At 40.9% G+C, this 20,671-nt stretch overlaps 1 protein-coding gene across 15 annotated transcripts in view; it reads left to right on the top strand.

Moving 5' to 3' along the window:
- The window catches only part of MAP7 (microtubule associated protein 7), a 181,503-nt gene extending 161,668 nt beyond the window's left edge, over positions 1 to 19,835 (top strand). For 8 of the 15 annotated variants that reach the window (XM_069598488.1, XM_069598478.1, XM_069598480.1 and 5 more), the window contains 10 exons: positions 2,294 to 2,409; positions 2,760 to 3,043; positions 5,801 to 6,023; positions 7,080 to 7,251; positions 7,454 to 7,555; positions 8,118 to 8,168; positions 8,261 to 8,318; positions 12,554 to 12,656; positions 16,040 to 16,263; positions 18,395 to 19,835. In XM_069598488.1, the coding sequence (XP_069454589.1) occupies positions 2,294 to 2,409; positions 2,760 to 3,043; positions 5,801 to 6,023; positions 7,080 to 7,251; positions 7,454 to 7,555; positions 8,118 to 8,168; positions 8,261 to 8,318; positions 12,554 to 12,656; positions 16,040 to 16,263; positions 18,395 to 18,405 (1,344 nt within the window). In that variant the 3' untranslated portion in view covers positions 18,406 to 19,835. The remainder of the gene's footprint in view (positions 1 to 2,293; positions 2,410 to 2,759; positions 3,044 to 5,800; positions 6,024 to 7,079; positions 7,252 to 7,453; positions 7,556 to 8,117; positions 8,169 to 8,260; positions 8,319 to 12,553; positions 12,657 to 16,039; positions 16,264 to 18,394) is intronic. The other 7 variants (XM_069598489.1, XM_069598479.1, XM_069598481.1 and 4 more) reach the window with 1 other exon arrangement.
- The last annotated feature ends 836 nt before the right edge of the window (positions 19,836 to 20,671 follow it).

The raw sequence follows: 20,671 nt of genomic DNA, 5'->3' as shown, positions 1-20,671 counted from the left end.
AAACCAGAAAATGTGACTTCCAACTTTGTTCTTTTTTCAAGACTGTTTTGTCTATTCAGGGTCCCATGAGATTCTATATGAGTTTAGGATGGAGTTTTCTATTTCTGACCAAAAAAAAAAAAAAAATGATGTGCCCTTTTGATAAAGATTGTATTGATTCTATAGATTGCTTAAAGTAGTGATATATTACCAATAACAAGTCTTCCAGCCTGTGAACATATGTTGCATCTTCTTTAATTTCTTTCAGCAGTGCCTTCTAGTTTTTACCATAGATGTCTTCCATGTCCTAGGTTAAGTTTATTCCTACATAGTCTTTTTTTGATGCTGTTGTAAATGGTATTGTTTTCTTAATTTTCTTTTTAATTTTATTTGGTTTATCTAAATTCAACTGACTGCTCCTGAGCACTTGAAATACATTTGTGAGACTGAACTTAACATTAATTTTTAATTAATTTAGGTCCAAATTCAAATAGCCAAATCTGGTTAGTGGCTACCATTTTATTCAGTGTAGATGCAGAATATTTCTATCATCCCAGTTCTTTTGTACAGTGCTACCTTGGGATATCTGTTTATATTGTCTCTCTTGTAGGTTATTTGTATTCTAAACCTAACTCTAACTGTAAAATTAAAGTCTTTGTCCTGCTGGTAAGTTGTCCAGACCATTGACATGGGCAGCTTGCTGTGTATGTTTCCAACTTAGTCTTGTGGAAAGTATTAACAGGAAAGATTATTATACAAACCACTGGCTATTAACTCAGATCAGGATAAGAATTAGGAGCACCTTCACATGTGTGGAACTCAAATAAGTGATTGAGTCTGAGACCAACAGAAAGACATTTGTGACTTTAGCCACATTAAAATGTTTTGAGAAAAAGAAAAGCAATTCAAGCTACTTAACCCCAACCTCCCTTGGGAAGGGAAGCATAATTACCACCCTGTACTCTTGCAAAGAGCGTTCCATATGGTGGCTACTGCTTCAGCTACCCAAGGACTGCAAGTGTTCTCTGCGACTCTGCCTCCTGCCTTCTGGTACCAGAGATGGGGACAGAAGGTGGTCATGCAGCTGCAAGTGATATAAAGGGGGACATGCCCTGTGAAGCTCTTTCCTGCCCCATCCTTCATGTGTTTATTCTGGGGAAATGTCAAGTATTATTTGACAGTGAGGTGTTTTCCCCCACCTATAGTCTAGCCCATCTTTTGGGATGTTACTAAGGAAAAGAGAAGCAGTTAGAAGAAGTGCTGAAGGGAACAAAGTCGGGGGTGGGGTGGGGGTGGCAGGTGATGGAGAAGGTAGGTGATGCTTAAGTCAGGCAGGAAGGAAAAGAAGGTACACACCAGCTTGTTGGCTCTGAAGCTAGATGATGTTCTGTCTCTTCTCTAACAACCTCAGCCTGAGCTCCTGCAAGGATCCCACCGACTGAAGGACTGCTAGACATCTACACAGGTGTCTCCAGCAAGCATTCATTGTCCCCGCAGAACACTGTCAGCCATGTTTCAGATACTTGGAATGAGTCTCTCTTGCCGTGTTCCTTGTTTGTTTTTTGTCTTGGTTGACTTTATCAGAACACTTCTGGGTTTCCTTTTGCCCATTTCAACCTGGGAAAGGTATCATTTCTCTGGCTAATTCCTAGTGTTCAGTCAGAGGAGGGCTGATAGTTCAGCCCACTGTCAGATTCTTATTTCATCCCTAATGAAGAAGGCAAAAAATAGCTAAAATTCCTCACCTTGGGTCTGACTTTTCCTTCAAGGGCGAGAGGACACTAGGTAAGGGAGGACTTATTTATATTCATTAGTATAAAGAAAAAATTAACGTCTGATATAGCAGACATGTAAATTAAAAAAAAAAAAAAAGACTGAGCTGTAGTGTGTTCCAGGGTGAAAAAAAGAAAAATGCTAAAGATTTAAAAGGGACAAAGGTAGGGAGGATAAGCTGGAAGTGACCTTTATTTTGACCTTTGTTTGGACTATACCAGAATATGAGAGATTTTGGTCCAGGCAGTTTTAGACAGAAAGCATAGGTGCTTTCTAAAAGTGTGTTTTTGCTTTGTTTTTTACAAATACACATCCAGATCACACTTCCAGAACCTTCTTATTAGTGTCAGATTGTGTTGATTCAATTATAAGGTTCAGTTTTAACCTAATAAAGGCCTTTTGTTGGGGTGGAATAGATATATATGGCAAAGGCTGGAAATTTTCCAAGTCATTCAGTGGATTACAGCTTCACTGTTGAATACTATGAATGTGATTGTCCTGCTCGTGGAAAAATCTAGTTATTGTGTTTTTCTGAACTTAGGGCTATAAAAGAGAGAAGGAGAGAGAAAATGTGCCCTTCCACCTCACATCCGGCAGCCAAAGGTGTCTGTCTCCATCTCATCCCAAAGCCAGATCATCAGCTTCCTCCCGACTTTGGTAAGTGAAATATAAGAGCCTGGCAGTGTTGTTCCATGTTGGATAATTAGTAGTGTCTGTCCTCTGGCTCTGAAAAGAAACTGTTCTCCCCACATTGTTTAGCCTTCTCTTAGGGAGTAACATTTTTCCTCAGAGGAAAGAAAAAAGAAGCCTGGAAGGAACCTCTAAAGCAAATACTTTAGATCTTACATGTTTGCCATGTAAGATGTGAGAGATGTGCTCACGCAGCTCAATACCTTCATTTCTCTTGGTGTTGGTATTCCAAGACTGGTACATGGTAGAGATGTGGAGAAAGGGGGGTTCTGGCGAGCCTGTCCTCATGTTCCCTCTTCTCTTTGTCTGTTGCCCAGGCTCCCATCCAAGTCCTTTCCCCATCTGCCTGGCACCCCCAGACCAGCACCCTCCACACCTCCTGGACCAGTCAAAGCTGCCCCTGCTCAGCTCCGGCCCCCCTCCCCCGGCAACATCCGCCCTGTCAAGAGAGAAGTCAGAGTGGAATCTGAGAGAAAAGACCCTGAGAAGGAACCTCAGAAAGTTTCCAGTGAGCCCTCACTAAAGGGAAGAACACCTTTGGTGAAAGTAGAAGAGTCCACAGTTGAAGAGGGGACACCAGACGAAACAGAGCCTGCCCTCGGTAGGAACCCACTGACTGGTGCAGCGGGGGCTGCTTGGACTCTTCTCTGCTGCACTGCTTTTACTTAGCCCTTCCTCCTTCCCTCTCTTCCTTCCCTCCCTTCTTTGCTCCCTTTTTGGGCAGTTGGAAATTTTACTCTAAGACTAATTTGGGGACCTTTTCTTAAGTATAATTTTCTTGCATATAAAGAAGGAATCATCCATCCAACAGCCTATTGTTAGAGCCAGAGCATATTTGTTCCAGGTATGGTTTAGGATTCCTTTCATTGGCTGAGTCCAATAATTTGACAAAATGTGGTATTCAGAGCACCTGTATCAGAATCATTTATCTATTGCTGTGTAACAAAGTATCCCAGAACTTCGGAGTTTATAACAACAGACAGGTACTGTATCATGCAGAGTCTTGAGAAAGGAATTTGAGAGCAGTTTAGCTGGGTTGTTAGAGGATGACTCACACACAGGGCTGTCATTTCCTGACGCCCAGGCAGGTGGCCGTCGTTTCCTGACACATGGGCCTCGCCATAGGGTTATTTCATGTCCACACAGTTTGTCTGCTTGCTCTGTTGGCTTTCCCCAGCTGAGTGACGTGGGGGAAACACAAGAAGCCCACAGTATCTTTTATGCCTAATCCCAGAAGTCTCACATACACGGAAGTCACGATTTCTGCCACACAGTTCATTAGAAGCCGGTCACTAGCTTCAACTCACACCCAACTGGAGGGGATTAGTCTCTACCTTTTAGGAGGATTTTCAAAAAATTCATGGAAATATTTTTCAACCACATCTATAATGTTTCATACTATAGAACCCTGCCCCTACCTCAGACCTATTAAACCAGAATATGTTGTGAATCCATGGACTCTGATACTAAGGTCGTCTGACTCCTGTGCAGGATTGCCAGATAAAACAGTGGCAGTTATCCTGTGTGTGGGCTTCCCTGGTAGCTCAGACAGTAAAGAATCTGCCTGCAATATGGGAGACCCGGGTTCGATCCCTGGGTCGGGAAGATCCCCTGGAGAAGGGAATGACTACCCACTCCAGTATTCTTACCTGAAGAACCTCATGGACAGAGGAGCTTTGTGGACTATAGTCCATGGGATTGCAAAGAGTCAGACATGACTGAACGACTAACACGTCACTTATACTTCACATCCTACGTGTACTGTAGTTTGGGGACCACTGGCTTATTAGCCTGTGCGACTGACAGACTTCAGAACTTTTTCCGGAGACCCAGTGGATCTCATCTCTACCAGACTAACCAGATGCTGTCTAGAAGTTTAAAAATCACCTGGAGCTAGAAATTCAGTACATTTTGTTGAAAACTGTCTTCATCCAAAAGTTTTCTCTTTAAAACTTAATTTGAAGATAGAGGGTGAGGGCAAAGAAAGAGTAGATGACTCAAGACAAATGATAATATTGTTAGGGGAACAGGAGAGTCCAGTATCTGTTTACATGTAAACAGGGAGAAGAGAAAGGCCGAAAAATGTCCTGAGGACAAAGGAAAAACTTGTGGGAGCAGGAGAAATGTAAATCTTGAAAGGGTCTGGAGTGGTCAGGTGCATCTCACCTTGGGGCCTGGGGTTGGGGGTTGGGAGGGTTCCCTGCTGCACAAGCCCTCTAGGTACTTTCCCTGAATCCAGATAAGGTCAGAGAACTGCTCTAATCTTTCATGTTCGCATTAGGACTGACAGTGGAGACCTGCCCTGTCTAAGGAGCACGGATGCTGGTTCATTCTTTCTCAGACCTGGAGACAATGCTGGGTGGACCTAAGGGATCTCTCGACTGTTGTCTTCCCAGCCTGAACCTAGGCTCGTAGTAGGGACACTGGCCATGGTCACAGAAAGGCTTTAGTCCTCTAATGATAAATAGTCACTTAAGAGAAGGAATTATTACTCAGCCTTAAAAAAAGAATTCATTTGAATCAGTTCTGATGAGATGGATGAAACTGGAGCCGATTATACAGAGTGAAGTAAGCCAGAAAGAAAAACACCAATACAGTATACTAACACATATATATGGAATTTAGGAAGATGGCAATGACGACCCTGTATGCAAGACAGGGAAAGAGACACAGATGTGTATAACGGACTTTTGGACTCAGAGGGAGAGGGAGAGGGTGGGATGATTTGGGAGAATGACATTCTAACATGTATACTATCATGTAAGAATTGAATCGCCAGTCTATGTCTGACGCAGGATGCAGCATGCTTGGGGCTGGTGCATGGGGATGACCCAGAGAGATGTTATGGGGAGGGAGGTGGGAGGGGGGTTCATGTTTGGGAACGCATGTAAGAATTAAAGATTTTAAAATTAAAAAAATAAAAAAATAAAAAATAAAAATAAAATAAAAAAATAAAAAACTAAAAAAAAAAAGAGAGAAGGAATTTTTTTTTTAATGTAATGAAAGGTAAATAGGAGCTCTCATCTTTTTTGTTAGGGTTATAACTTCCTTTAGAACCTAATGTGAGGCTCTATATTCAGTACACGTTCGATATGTGTTGCTAACTGATTTAACTGTGTCAAAATAAGACTCAGTGACAGTGTCAGCTTTGGATGTCTCACTCGCACATGAACCTTTTTGTTACCTGTTGCCCGGTTACGGATAGAATACAGTGAAACCCTGAGAACGCTCCGTAATCAACATTCCCTTTTCTTTTATAATGATGAATTCTAGGCCTGGGGTCTGGGGGATGCTAGTTTTTGTTTTGTTCTTTGGCTTTTGTTTCCAATTGGCTTTCTCCTTGTACCTGTTTGTACAGCTGCTCCAGCGGCAGCCTCGGCCCCAGCTCCGGCCCCAGCCTCCACCCCAGCCCCGACACCAGCCCCGTCATCCACCCTGACTGCCAGTGCTTCTCCGAAGACCTCTGCGGGCACCACCGACCCAGAAGAGGCCACAAGGCTGCTTGCTGAGAAGAGGCGGCTGGCCCGAGAGCAGAGAGAGAAGGAGGAGAGAGAGAAACGGGAGAAGGAAGAACTCGAAAGGTAATGGAGTGACACCCTCAGGACACCTTGGAGTAAGTCTTCAGAAGAAGTGGTAGTAGTGTTGAAGGCGAATCTATGTAAGTTGTTACAGAATTACTCTCACCTGCTATTCCTCTGATGACTAAGCAACTTTTTAAGTCACATTTTTTTTTTTAATAATGACAGTACAACAAAATTGATGGAGAAAAGTTTGAAGAAAAAAAAACCATAATCCTACCAGATTTCAATAAGTGTGTACATTTTGATTCATCCTTTCCAGTCTCTGAACAGTATGTGGGTGTATATACATGCCTATATACAGACACACATATTGTCATGATTGTAACCACCGTAGAGGTACAGTTGTACAGTCTGAGTTTGTTTTTTTTTAATCTAACATCTTGCTCATCCCCATGTTTCCCCATTATCTTATTATTTTAAAGCTGTATAATAAAAGCTCATGTTTTCTTCTTTCCAGATAGAATTCCTCTCATAGGGTAGCTGCTGGGAGATAAAGTGCCCCATGACTGCCTGCGAGACAGTATGCCAGGGGTACTTTGCTTAGTTGGCCTCCTTCTGGAGCTAATAAGGCTAATGTTAATATAATTGTTCTTCAAATAGGCAGAACTGCCTCTCAGGAAAGTATGCTGGGCCGCCATCTTGGACATGCCCTACCCTTAGTCCCAAAAGGGAGTTTACATGGTCCATCTTACCCCGTCCTGCCCCAGAACGTTATAACCTTTATTTATTTACAGAAACTGGGAGGGGAGTGTTAAATTCTTTACTAAAAGTTAACATTATTGGATTAAACAAGTCTGAGCCTTTAAAGATAGTTATATTGCAGATCCTTAAAACAAAAAAAAACAAGCTGCCCTCATAATACGAGTGGTAACATTTTGCTTTTTGCTTCTGTTTCCCACGAGGCAACATGAGGTGGGGGAGAGAGAGTGGCTTCACATGTATCCAAGTGGAGACTGTGGCAGACCTCCCAACAACCGTCCTTGAGATAACCGCAAGCTCCAGCCTCGCCAAGGAACTCCCCTCACGTTTCTTTGTCTTGGTTGGTCTTTTTTCCAGACAAAAGCGAGAAGAATTGGCCCAGAAGGTAGCTGAAGAGAGAAGCCGCCGAGAGGAGGAGGCCCGCCAGCTGGAAGCTGAGCTAGCCCGGGAGCGGGAAGAGCAGCTGCGGCGGCAAGAGGAGGAGCGGGCCCAGCGCGAGCGCGAGGAGATGGAGCGCATCCGGAAACAGGTAGCGGGGTCCGGCTCGCGCTGGGAGCAGGTCGGCTGCGCGGCCCTGGCTCAGGCTGGCGCGAGGGGGCAGCTCAGATGAGCAGAGCAAGGTGTCTAGCGTGTGGTGAGGAGCGCTCTGAGTCTCCTGTGCCCCGGGATTTCGGGGCAGCGGGCAAAGCCAGCTTGTCTCTATGAAGCCGATGCCGTCTTCTCATTTTCAGAAGGAAGAAGAAGCTCGTGTTCGGGAAGAAGCAGAAAGGGTCCGGCAGGAGCGGGAAAAACATTTCCAGAGAGAAGAGCAAGAGCGCCTGGAGAGGAAGAAGGTATTTGGGACACTCACTGCTCTGATTCTTCCTAGAATGAAGCAGGCTAAAGATGGAGAGACTGGCTCACCACATTCAGAAAACAAATGTGTCTTGCCCATTTTAGGTTCTCTAAAATAGCTCAGTATTAATATTCTCCTCCAAAGACATCGGTCTTGGTGTTTCAGTCCTCACCAGAAAGTTACTTCCAATTCATGTGGCCCAAGCCAATTCCAACGTTTTTGTGTGTGTGCTGTGCCTGACTCTTTGCGGACCCTATGAACTGTAGCCCTCCAGGCTCCTCTGCCCACAGGATTCTGGAGGCAAGAATACTGGAGTGGTTTGCCATTTCCTCCTCTAGGGGATCTTCCCAACTCAGGGATTGAGCCTGTGTCTCTTACCTCTCCTGCATTGGCAGGCAGGTTCTTTACCGTTAACTTTTTTTAATAACTCCAATTAAGACAAAGAGAATATTTTCCTAAAATAGACATGTTTAGGTGCCCTGCTATTTGCTTAGCGAAATGCACCAGGCCAGCTTTCTTCCTTTATCGGATCTGTTTGCTCAATTCTTCCTTTCTTGTAGCGACTTGAGGAGATTATGAAAAGAACCAGAAGAACAGAAGCTTCAGATAAGGTATTGAGATGGCCATTTTTAAAACTATTCTTGATGTTGTTTTTTTTTTAAACCTGTAATTTTAACATTAAAAATGCTTTTTTCTTGGCTAGAAAACTGTTGATCAGAGAAATGGAGATATAACCAAGGGAACTCCCACTGGAGGAACAGGTATGTATTTCAGTGAACTCAATTCAAATGCAGAATTTTTGAATTGACTCTAGAGGTCAAGATAAGCACTGATTTTAAAATAAACAAAACTAATTCATTCACAGAAGCTTAGGTGTATCTCATCTAATCTACAAATCTATTTATCTAAAAATCTGTAGCATTTTCTAGCAGATTTTTTTTCACATTTGGTTATACTCTAATGGAGTTGATATCTTAAGTCATTTTATATCATATACTTGTTCTATTATGTATATATTTGTGTGTCCATATCTGATATATATGCCTTTATATAGGGCTTCCCTGGTGGCTCAGAGGTTAAAGCGTCTGCCTGCAATGCGGGAGACCTGGGTTCGATCCCTGGGTCGGGAAGATTCCCCTGGAGAAGGAAATGGCAACCCACTCCAGCATTCTTGCCTGGGGAATCCCATGGACGGAGGAACCTGGTGGGCTACAGTCCACGGGGTCGCAAAGAGTCGGACACGACTGAGCAACTTCACTTTCACTTCACTTTCATAGTGGTGGATGGTTTAGTCGCTAAGTCATGTGCAACTCTTGTGACCCCATCCATGGCCTATAACCCACCAGGCTCCTCTGTCATAGGATTTTCCAGGTAAAAATACTGGAGTGGGTTGCCATTTCCTTCTCCAGTATATACACACAGTAAAATTAATTTTCTTTGAATATATAATTAAATATCATTTGGAGACTCAGGTTTATTCCCTGGGTCAGAAAGATCCCCGGGAGAAGGAAATGGCAACCCACTCCAGTATTCTTACCTGGAGAATTCCATGGACAGCCCATGGGGTCACAAAGAGTCAGACACGACTATAGGACTAACACTGTCACCATCTGCTAAAGGAACCTGTATTTATATTTGCTATTAAGGACATTAAACTTTCTGTACTTACAGCAGTTCTCAGAAAAGGATTTAAATGTTATGTAAGTTCTGACTTCAGAAGACAATTAAAATTTGAAAATTGTTGAAATTTCATTAGAAAATTGTTCATATGCCATAGGCTTTGGCCAGAGATGATTAATTTCTTGGTGATTTTAAATCAAATTTGATGTAAATGAAAATAAAACTTCATGATTTTACAGAAGGGTGGTTGGTCAATAGTACATTATTGTTTTCTCCTTTCGTCATCTGCAGTGTCAATATGAAGAGACAGGACCAGAGATACCTCAGTTTCTTTTGCTTGCCTTTTTTTTTTTTTTTAAGACAAATGAAATGATTTACAGGAAAGGACATTTCTCTGTAAACTCTCAGTTCAGTTCAGTCACTCAGTCATGTCCGACTCTTTGTGACCCCATGAATCACAGCATGCCAGGCCTCCCTGTCCATCACCAACTCCCGGAGTTCACTCATACTCACGTCCATCGAATCAGTGATACCATCCAGCCATCTCATCCTCTGTCGTCCCCTTTTCCTCCTGCCCCCAATCCCTCCCAGCACCAGAGTCTTTTCCAATGAGTCAGCTCTTCGCATGAGGTGGCCAAAGTACTGGAGTTTCGGCTTCAGCATCATTCCTTCCAAGGAACACCCAGGGCTGATCTCCTTCAGAATGGACTGGTTGGATCTCCTTGCAGTCCAAGGGACTCTCAAGAGTCTTCTCCAACACCACAGTTCAAAAGCATCCATTCTTCGGCACTCAGCTTTCTTCACAGTCCAACTCACATCCATACATGACCACTGGAAAAGCCATCGCCTTGACTAGAGGGACCTTGTTGGCAAAGTAATGTCTCTGCTTTTCAATATGCTAACTAGGTTGGTCATAACTTTCCTTCCAAGGAGTAAGCGTCTTTCAATTTCATGGCTACCGTCACCATCTGCAGTGATTTTGGAGCCCAAAAAAATAAAGTCTGACACTGTTTCCACTGTTTCCCCATCTATGTCCCATGAAGTGATGGGACCAGATGCCATGATCTTAGTTTTCTGAATGTTGAGCTTTAAGCCAGCTTTTTCACTCTTGTCTTTCACTTTCATCAAGAGACTTTTTTGTTCCTCTTCACTTTCTGCCATAAGGGTGGTGTCATCTGCATATCTGAGGTTATTGATATTTCTCCCAGCAATCTTGATTCCAGCTTGTGCTTCTTCCAGCCCAGCGTTTCTCATGATGTACTCTGCTGCTGCTGCTAAGTCGCTTCAGTCGTGTCCGACTCTGTGCAACCCCATAGACGGCAGCCCATCAGGCTCCGCCGTCCCTGGGATTCTCCAGGCAAGAACACTGGAGTGGGTTGCCATTTCCTTCTCCAACGCGTGAAAGTGAAGTCGCTCAGTCGTGCCTCTTAGCGACCCCATGGACTGCAGCCTACCAGGCTTCTTCATCCATGGGATTTTCCAGGCAAGAGTACTGGAGTGGGTTGCCATATGTACTCTGCATAGAAGTTAAATAAGCAGGGTGACAATATACAGCCTTGATGTACTGCTTTTCCTATTTGGAACCAGTCTGTTGTTCCATGTCCAGTTCTAACTGTTGCTTCCTCACCTGCATATAGGTTTCTCAAGAAGCAGGTCTATAAACTCTAGGGACTTTCAAATGTGAACTTTGGGGTTTTTAGGGATTTGGTTTTACTTCAGTAGAGGCTTTCCTAGGTCCTTTAGGTCATGACCCCTTCTTAATGGTGTTTTCATGCTCTTTTTAAATATTTGTTTGGCTGCACCAGATCTTAGTTGTATTTGGCATACAGGATCTTTAGTTGCAGTGTTTGAATTCCCAGTTGCATCATGTGAGATCTTGTTCCTTGACCAGAAATTGAACCCAGGCCCCCTGCCTTGGGAGCATGGAGTCTCCCAGTCACTGAACCACCAGGGAAGTCCCCATCTTTTTTTTTTCCCCATGCTCTTTTAAAGATGCCCTAATTATATTTGTTTGGAAAACAGCCTTAATGGTTGCCTGTTAACCCCACTGTATTTTTAACAGGTTGTCTCTAGGAATGTTGTAATAGATGCAGGCTTGAAGCAGGTGTGGCACCCAGTGAGTGATCAGAATGCGCATTTTAGGGTGTAAATTGTACCAACTCAGGATTATTTGAGGAGCTGATGCTGTAGATTGTGCAGAGCCAAATAAATAGCTCCTAGTTTTTTTTCCCCCAGTCTTTCTTCTTTCTGCTATTTCCCTGTCAATTCTTTTGATATTCTTCTGGAACGAACAATGGTGAGAGGGAAGGTGAAACTTGTCAGTCATCATACTTGTGTTTATCGTCACTAATAATCAGTGTGATTGAATACTGCTAGAAAGAGGCCTGAGGATTATCTGACACATTTTCCTCTTCTCCCAGTCTCTCATGTGGTTGAGGGCTAAATGGTATTACCAGTGCTCCAAAGAGAATTCTAGGCTAGGGCGGCAGGTGAATTTGCAGACCTATCAGAAGTCTTCTCAGAAGCCGTTACCAATTTTGTAAATGTTGACAGCTTTTAAGTTATCAATCTCTTCTTTGCTTCAGTTACTAAGTTCTTTGTACATCTGGCCATTTTATTCAATTTGTACTAAGCTGTGAAATAACACTTCTTTGGAATCATTTCACTTATTCTCTGACATCAAGCTGAAACCATAAACTGCCACAAAAGTCCCTGAAACTATGATCGACGTTAAGTTTTATAAGACTTCATATAAACCTGGCCCAGATTTTAAAGTCACTTATCAATACTGTTGGCTTACGCTAGACTCCAGCAGGGAGCGTTGAATGACTAGGTAGCATAGTTAGGTACAATTCACTGGCCTTCCATGTATGAAATCCATACCATTCTTAAGTGTGACTAGAACTAAACTGAGTTTTATCAAATAGGGTAAAACCACTTTTCACCACTTAGGGTATTTCATGATTATTTGCTCCAAATCCTTCAGTAATCATTTGTTCAGCATCAGCTTGGCCAAGTCAACATACTACTGTCTTCATCAATTGCTGTGATTTCAGTATTACGTATTTTGCCCAAAATCAATTGGGTGCAGGCAAAAATAATAGCAGCCCTGGTTTCCACCCTTACAATGTGCCATGCAGTGTTCTAAGTACTCTTACTAAGTACAAGTGTTCTATTTACTTCTCACGGTAGCCTATGAGGTAGGTACTATTATCCATGAGGAAACCAAAGCACAGAGCATTTATGGCTTGCCCAAGGTCACAGAGCTGGAAAGTGGCAGAGCCAGGACATAAATCCAAGCATTCTGGCTGCTGGGCTTTGGGTTTGATAGTAGAGTAGTAGTAACCCTATATCCCATTATCTTTGCTATGTCCAGCAGTATCTACACTTCCAAATATGACAAACTCTCCAGGATCGGAGGAACTAGAGGCCAGCACCCACGTGGTTACCTCTCACCAATCAAAAGTGACGGTGGACAGGTGAGTTAGACAGCCGGGGCTTTTCTTAGCACATTAGAGCAAAGCAGGACAGTTTTTGTCTAACCATCCCTTCCCCAACCACTGTTAGCTCCGCCAAATCCCACCAGAATTTTCTGATGGGGCCAGACAGAATTTCAGAGTTTTAACGTGAAGATTTATTATATTTAGATTCATTATTTTGGTTAGAGGTAGTAATTTTGTGATCTGAGAAAAGGAAAATGTCTTTTCTTGAACTGCTAAATATGATGGTGAGGTTTTTGTGTGGCTGTTTAATCAAATTACAGGGAATAATTTGTTACTTTCCTTTATATACCTTTGGCATGATCCTGGACCATCTTCACACACTTTGATGATATATAACAGCTGTATTTTTACTGTATATAATATTATAATGAGTCACAGGTTTGTTCCTTAGTAAAAGCAATTTAGATGCCAGTATTTCTTATACCAGTAGTAGGACTTCCTACAAGGAAACAAATGTTTGTTGACAGTAGTTAAGAAGTGTGGGTTGAGGGAAGATTGCCTTACTCTTCCCTTGCATTTATATTGACAGGATTTTAACAGTGCTGTCTCAAACATGAAAAAAGTTCTGTCTCTAATGCCAGCCTTAGACACCATAAGAGAATTGAAGCTCCTCAGATTAATTTTCTTTTAATTGATAGAACAATATGTCTTAAGATCTAAGATCTTTTTTCTTCCTAGTTATATTGAGATGTGATTGATAAATAGCACTGTGTAAGTTTAAGGTATATGGCATAATGGTTGATATATATAAATTCTTAATCTAAAAACACATACCACACATTTTATAGTATTGGCAGCAATGAAAAGACAAGTCATCCTAAGGTGTCATAGGGTATCTTTGTATTATCTTCCTGGGACAGTAAACATTTTTTATTTTGCCCACTTAGAATTCCAAAAAAACACAATTTTCTGAAGAGATACCTTAACAATAAGCTTTTGATTATGTTGAATAAATTTTCAAAATTATCCGAGACATGAAGTAATATTTTATTTTTAAATTAGTTTAATTTTTAAATATTCATTTCCAACTCCTATTTAAAAGTACTGCAGAGAGTGCCCCATTATTATAACAAGGAATAAGTTTTTTAAGCCACTGGTAATTCTCTCCAGGGAATAAAATTAGCTTATACATTAGCTGACTCTCTTCAGTGGTAAAATCACCAAGTGATCAATCATTGTATAAGAACCCAAAACATATCTTCAAAAGTCCTACATCCAGCTTCAACCTCGAGTGTAAGCCAAAGAGGAGGAATTCAAAAGCTAGTTCTCGTATCTTAAAGAGGATCCATAAACCCTAACCTCAGCAACTTCAACTTCAGTTTAATAGTTTTCGCATATCACTGTGTCCTCTGAACATTTAATAATTGGTCATCCAAAGCATATGGTATGATTATTCCTCTAATTGTTAACAAGACTGGGTGGAGGGGTTGGGTAGTAGTGGAAGGGGAAAATGAAGTCAGCTGTTGAGTCAAACGTGGGGTTGGTGTTGCCATTATAGCTTGTCAGCACACGCAGGTCTGAAAGGTGATGGAGCTGACATCCATCAAGGAACAAGGGCTTTGAAGATATATTCTTTTGCCAAAACTTGTACTTAAATCTCTGTGGGATGAGAACCGAAACTCTCCCTGGTTACAGAAAGCTCACTCATATTGGGAAAGAATAGGATGGCAGGCATTCAGTGTGTGTGCATGCAAGCATACTCATGTAGACTGTGATGCCAAGCTTCCTCTCAGTTCCATGGTACAATCGTGGGAAAGCACCACACCATCATAGTCTGAATCTGTATAATAATTTTATGTTCTTTTCCACAGCACTCTTACAAATAATATTTTCACTGTACCCTGCAAGGCCTTGTGATGCAGTTAGGTCAGGCATCTTTCTTTTTCTCCTAAAAGAAGAGGTTTAATAGTTAACAAAGTGAAAGTGAAGTCGCTCAGTCATGTCTGACTCTTTGCGACCCCATGGACTGTAGCCCACTAGGCTCCTCCATCCATGGAATTTTCTAGGCAAGAGTACTGGAGTGGGTTGCCATTTCCTTCTCCAGGGGGTCTTCCCGACCTGTGGATCGAACCCAGGTCTCCCGTATTGCGGGCAGACACTTTACCTTCTGAGCCACCAGGGAAGTCCAATAGTTAACAAAAAATGTACCAAAATATCCATATCAGAAATGCTTTAGAATATGTTCCACAAAGTCAATATATCTTACTGACTGAGGAAAATAAACTATATCCTCAACACAGGAGCAGAGAAGCAAAAAAAAAAAAAAATGTGGGAGGGGGACCGTGGAAAGAGTGGATGTATATTAGCTTCATTTTCACCATTTGGGAAGGAGATGGAAAAAAGACTAACTTACTAAAGTTCAAGTTGCTGGCATTACTGACAGAGACCTGATTTTCTGATCTCTTCCATAGACCTGTCTATAGCTAAACATTCAGTTAATAATCAATGTATATTAAAAGTTAAAACATTCACAATTTTTGCCTCATTTTCCATTTGAAGACTAACTCCTGTCAAGGAGGGTCATTTTCTTACGAGCACTGAACAAATCATGAAGCTTGCAAATATGTTTACTACTGCAGTCAGATAAAATCAACAGTAAAATTAATCTAGCATCCGTTTGATGCATAGGCATTGTTTTGTCACATTGTAAGCATAATATATAACCTAAAAAGGGATGCTGGTTTGGTTATGGAGTATGTGGAGGGAGCACAAAACATAAAAGAAATTACAGGTAGAAAATTAAGGATTTCATGGCTAATTGAATGTATCTCAAAAATCTAAGCTATTAAACATGAATTGATAAGAATCAAGGTAGGGTCAGAGGCAGAGTTAAGGGGCAAAGATGAGAAGGTTGGTCTAGAACAATTAACCTATACAATTATGTTCATGTTTTAGGAAGCTAGAGATAGCCAGGGAGAATTTGAATAGCCAGGCAGTGTACAAAACAGCATTATGAGAAAAACAGGACCAGAAATCATGTAGCCAGTCTGGAATGCAGACTGTCTCACAGTACTTATGCAGCTTGTACAAATTATCCCCCTCATCCCCAAGTTATAATCCCCTCATCCTTGAAGTAAAGATCCTAATGAGGGCTATTTTTATCAGACAAAAGGATGTAAAATGCCTGCAGTAGAAATTGTTAAATGTATGTAGAATTTTATTGATAATGATCTATTCTAATTGATAAATTGTTCCATTTTATTAACTTTAAAAAGATTTTTTTTAAGTATAAATATGTTGAAACAATTTTTATTAAAAATGATGTCATTCTGATTTATTATAAAAGTTTTGGGTTGTCCTAAAAATGTTTTCCAGTTTTAATACTAACTCCTTTAATTTTGATTTTTCGAACTCCCTAGTACTCCCAGTTTGGAAAAACAACCAAGTGAAAATGGAATATCAGTTCAGAATGAAAATTTTGAAGAAATTATAAACTTACCCATTGGATCTAAACCATCCAGACTAGATGTCACCAACAGTGAGAATCCAGATATTCCTTTGAATCCAATTTTGGCCTTTGACGATGAAGGGACACTTGGACCCCTGCCTCAGGTAGACGGTGTTCAGACACAACAGACAGCAGGTAAGCTTGCCTCAAACTCCCTTCAGTAAACGTCAGAAATAGGTGACACCGAAGATGGAAGGAGAAGGGAATGGCAACCCACTCCAGTATTCTTGCCTGAGGGATCCATGGACAGAGGAGCCTGGTGCGCTATGGTCCATGGAATCGCAGTCAGACATGACTGAGCGACTAACACTGAAGAGGGAGTGAACCTTGTCCTGTGTGACTTTGGCACACTTTGTCCTTCAAGGGACCAGATACACCTCATGGAAAAGACTGTATGGGTCATAGAAATTGAATTTTGAGTTGTGTTGGGCAACTTCTAGGGCCCCTCTTATTCTCCCAATCAGTGTAGAAATTCAGTCTGTAGCACCTGTGGGTATATGTGGGCCTCCCCTCACAGAGCAACATTCATTGCCCAGAGACACTGCTGGTCAGAATATGCTTTATAGTAAGACAAAAACTTAACCATAACTGAGTGGCCAGTGAACCAAGTTCTGTCCACTGGAGATAAGGTTTGTTTGGTTTCTATTCCATCTTTCTCAGTTCTAAAGATATTTGAAGACTGCCAACAGGTGGCTCAGCTGGTAAAGAATCCTGCTGCAATGCAGGAGACACAGATTCAATCCCTGAGTCAGGAAGATCCCCTGGAGAAGGGAATGGCTACCCACTCCTGTTTTCTTATCTAGAGAACCCTATGGACAGAGGAGCCTGGCGGGCTGCAGTCAACAGGGTTGCAAAAAGTTGGACATGACTGAGCAGCTGACACTGTTACTTTTTTCACTTTCAGCATGTTCTCTCATGATTTTTCTCATGTTTGGCACAGCAACCTGGGATAATACATTATTGTCCTTTTTACGTGTAATGAGATAACGATTTAGGTAACAGGACCAGTCTAGTATACTGAGCCCAGGGGCCTTCCATTCCTAGTTGAGTGACTGCAGCTGTTGACTCTCTTAGGCCCTCTGGGACTTACAGTTAAGCTGAAGTCATTGTGCAAAAAGAACAATAGCTTTACAGGACCCAGAGAAATAACAACATAAAAAATTGCCAACTCAGTGCTCCTAGTGACTTAACAGCACAATCTCATCAGGCTCCAGAACAAATTGGATAATCCAGCTTCATCTCTTTTCAAACCTCTTGGAATTCTATCAACTTCTCTCTCTCCCAGCACCCCACTTTCACATATTGACCAGCATCTCTTTATACTGTCGTAACAGCACCAGACAAATTCAGGATGTTTAGCTGAGTTAGTAAAGCATTACTTGTGGTCAAATTGTTTTGTATTAGATTGCAACAGATATTTTTAGATATAAATATATTAGATCTAACCAATATTTTCCAGTTTAAAACTGGTTGAAAAAGCCAATTTTGAACCTTTATACACATGAAGCTAGTCTTTTTGTCCTCCTCTAAGATACTGACCTTGGGCCTGTAACTTTGCTTTAGTGATCTACTTTTTTAAGATTGTGAAAGGAAGAAGGTCCACTGTAAATGAAAGCTATTAACACCTGACATTCTGTTAAATTAAGCCTTTGAGAACAATCTGATTACCTGTGTGTTGATGGAAACACTCCTGGTACAGCTTCCTACTTTGTCATGTCACAGATTCACAGAGATGGAAGGAATGTTCAGATGACTTTGTTTCATTTGCCAGGTTTTAAATCACCTTTTGATTTAAAGGTGATGTAATGATTTACCTGTCATTTCATTCCCACTGTTTTCTAGGAACATAGTCCAGTGTCTGTATTAGTAGGTGGTGTTAGGGGTTGTTTTTGTTCATGGCTGCTTATCAACCATCATTTATTTCAGCTTCAACATATGACTGGAGCCTGAAGCATCAGGTACTGAGGATTCAAGACCAATGAATGTAAAGTTTCTAATCTCAAAGTACAATTGACTTAACACAGTTTGAAAAAGTAAATGATATATAGCCTAAGTTAAAGAAAGGACATGTGTTTTCCTATTAGTGGTAGAATTCAATTAGATAGAAGACCAGCGATCCTGATCAAATTGCCTGTTCATATGAAAGACGGTGTATAAAAAGCATAGTAAAGTTTTAGGAACATAATGATAAGATATTACTGTAGTATTTTTCTAAGACTTTAGGTAAATGTCATATTAATCTGTTCTTTCTTGTCTCCTAATATAGAAGTTATATGAGCATTTCTTCTGAAGAACCAAAGCAGAAATTTAAAAAGAATTTCTACAGTTAATGGAATTCCTTCCATGCTGCAAAGGAGCATCTTCCCTTCCTCCAGTTTTCTAAAGATTTCTTGACCATCATTTTGAAAAGATTTTATTAAAACTAGCTAAAGACAACAGACTGGAAAGCTTTTCTAATAATTTTCGCCAATAGAGAAAAAAAAAATGCTCCTTGTTCTTCAGTACTTTAAAATGGCTTTTTCCAGTGTGCTCCTTCTTAGGAAATCAATATTTTTCTGCTTTCTTTAAAAGATGAGACCATTTGGCTATCAAAAATAGGCTGAGTAGGCATGATTTTTCACATAGATATTTTGGTCTTTAAATGCTAACATGTAAAATTGACACAAATTTTTACCTTTTACAATGTAATACTTGAAAATATAAGTACCTCTTGGTTCCACAGGTAGAGTCAATAGGAGAGGTGTTTAAATTAAGCCTGTTTGTTAAAATATTATTGCAGAGAGCTCTATTTTAAAGGCAGATTACCAGGTTCCTGTAAATGCAACTTGTACATGGACATTCTGCAAACCCCGCTGTCCCATTCTTGCATCTTTTTGCTAAAGCGTACTCAAGTTTTAAAATGTGAAAAAATTATTTTTTCTAGAGCAAGAAAATAATTTACTGTCCTCTTAAATAATGTATTTATAAAGTTTTTCAGAGAAACTAATCAAATAAATTAGAACAATGTGATAACATTGCAGATTTGATTTATGAGATGCATTCCTTATATTACTGTGAGAGAATGTTGCTGATAATTCAGGGCTATTTCTGAAGTCTGTTTATTGCTGCTGTCCCCAGTGATGATGGGACTTATCTTTGCCTTACCGGATCTCAAATTATATGCGAGGGAATAAAGATTTACTATTTCTTTAAATTTTAAAAAAAAAATTTGGTTTTGCTCGTTTAAGAGCAATGAAAAAAATGATGGAATGTTGACTGTGTTTAGCACCCAGGACACTGCAGGACACCTTCATGAAGGTCCTTGTTCTATGTGACATCCATCAGCTTTCACCCTTCACTTCCGCTGCTGAGCTTGGCTGTACAAACTTGCACTTTCATTTGATGATATAAATTCAATTTTATGTTACCATTTGAGAGACTGTTAGTAACTAAATACTGAAGGAGAGAGAACATTGAGGAAACACGTTTTATTATGGAGTATTTTTTAAAAATGATAAACTTCTGCCACTAGAGTGTTTTTTTTACTAAAGGAGGGGTTGGTTAATTAGATTGAATGAGGGGCTGTTCATTTATTGGACTGTTTCCTTAAAATCCTGACATACCATCTTTAGTAACAGCTGTAATTTGTTAAAACATTAATTTGGGGGTTTTCCCTGTTCTCAGTTGTCCATGTACACATAGTCATATTAAAAGAAAATCTGTTCAAATCGGGTCTTTGTTGTTGTTGTTTAGATTGACCTAGCATGAAAACACCAAATAAAATGTGTTTGACATAGTTTTACTTTTAGGTTTCTCATATGTTATAACTGCACTTAGGTTGATTCTTGAATTTTCCAGTTGTTCTTCACTTAACCTCAACCATCTTCATCTGAACAGGCATACAGAATAGTTTTCTTTAAAATTTAGAGCAGGAATTCAGTTTTTGCTAGGTTTTCCTTTTTGTATTTATATTTAACGAGCAAAATCATTAGCAAACTGAAAGCCTCTAAGTAATCAAGTTTTAATTAGAAAGTGAAAGTGAAGTCACTCAGTTGTGTCTGACTCCTTGCGACCCCATGGGCTGTAGCCTACCAGGCTCCTCTGTCCATGGGATTTTCCAGGCAATAGTCCTGGAGTGGATTGCCATTTCCTTCTCCAGGGGATCTTCCCAACCCAGGGATTGAACCCGGGTCTCCCACATTGTAGACAGACGCTTTACCATCTGAGCCAGCAGGGAAGTCAGAAGTGACAGAAAATTGTTAACTCTTATTTTGTTAGCTACATTACCAGAGGATGATGACCTTTACAACAGCTGGATTGCTCTCTCTCCAGCCCCTTTAGATCAGTACATATCTACCCTACTGATCTTAAAGAGGTGCTCAGAAATGGCAACCCACTGCAGTGTTCTTGCCTGGAGAATCTCAGGGCCAGGGGAGCCTGGTGGAGATGGGTGGAGCCTTCAGTCGGATATGACTGAAGCGACTCAGCAGCAGCAGCAGTAGGGACTATACTAAGGGAAGGTCTCAGGTATCAAATATGACCCTCTCCATGGCATGAAGGTGCA

This window comes from Ovis canadensis, chromosome 8 (assembly GCF_042477335.2).
Source record: "Ovis canadensis isolate MfBH-ARS-UI-01 breed Bighorn chromosome 8, ARS-UI_OviCan_v2, whole genome shotgun sequence".
Classification (NCBI taxonomy): domain Eukaryota; kingdom Metazoa; phylum Chordata; class Mammalia; order Artiodactyla; family Bovidae; genus Ovis; species Ovis canadensis.
The sequence above is the reverse complement of the archived record's forward strand: the minus strand, read 5'-3'. Positions and strand labels throughout refer to the sequence as shown.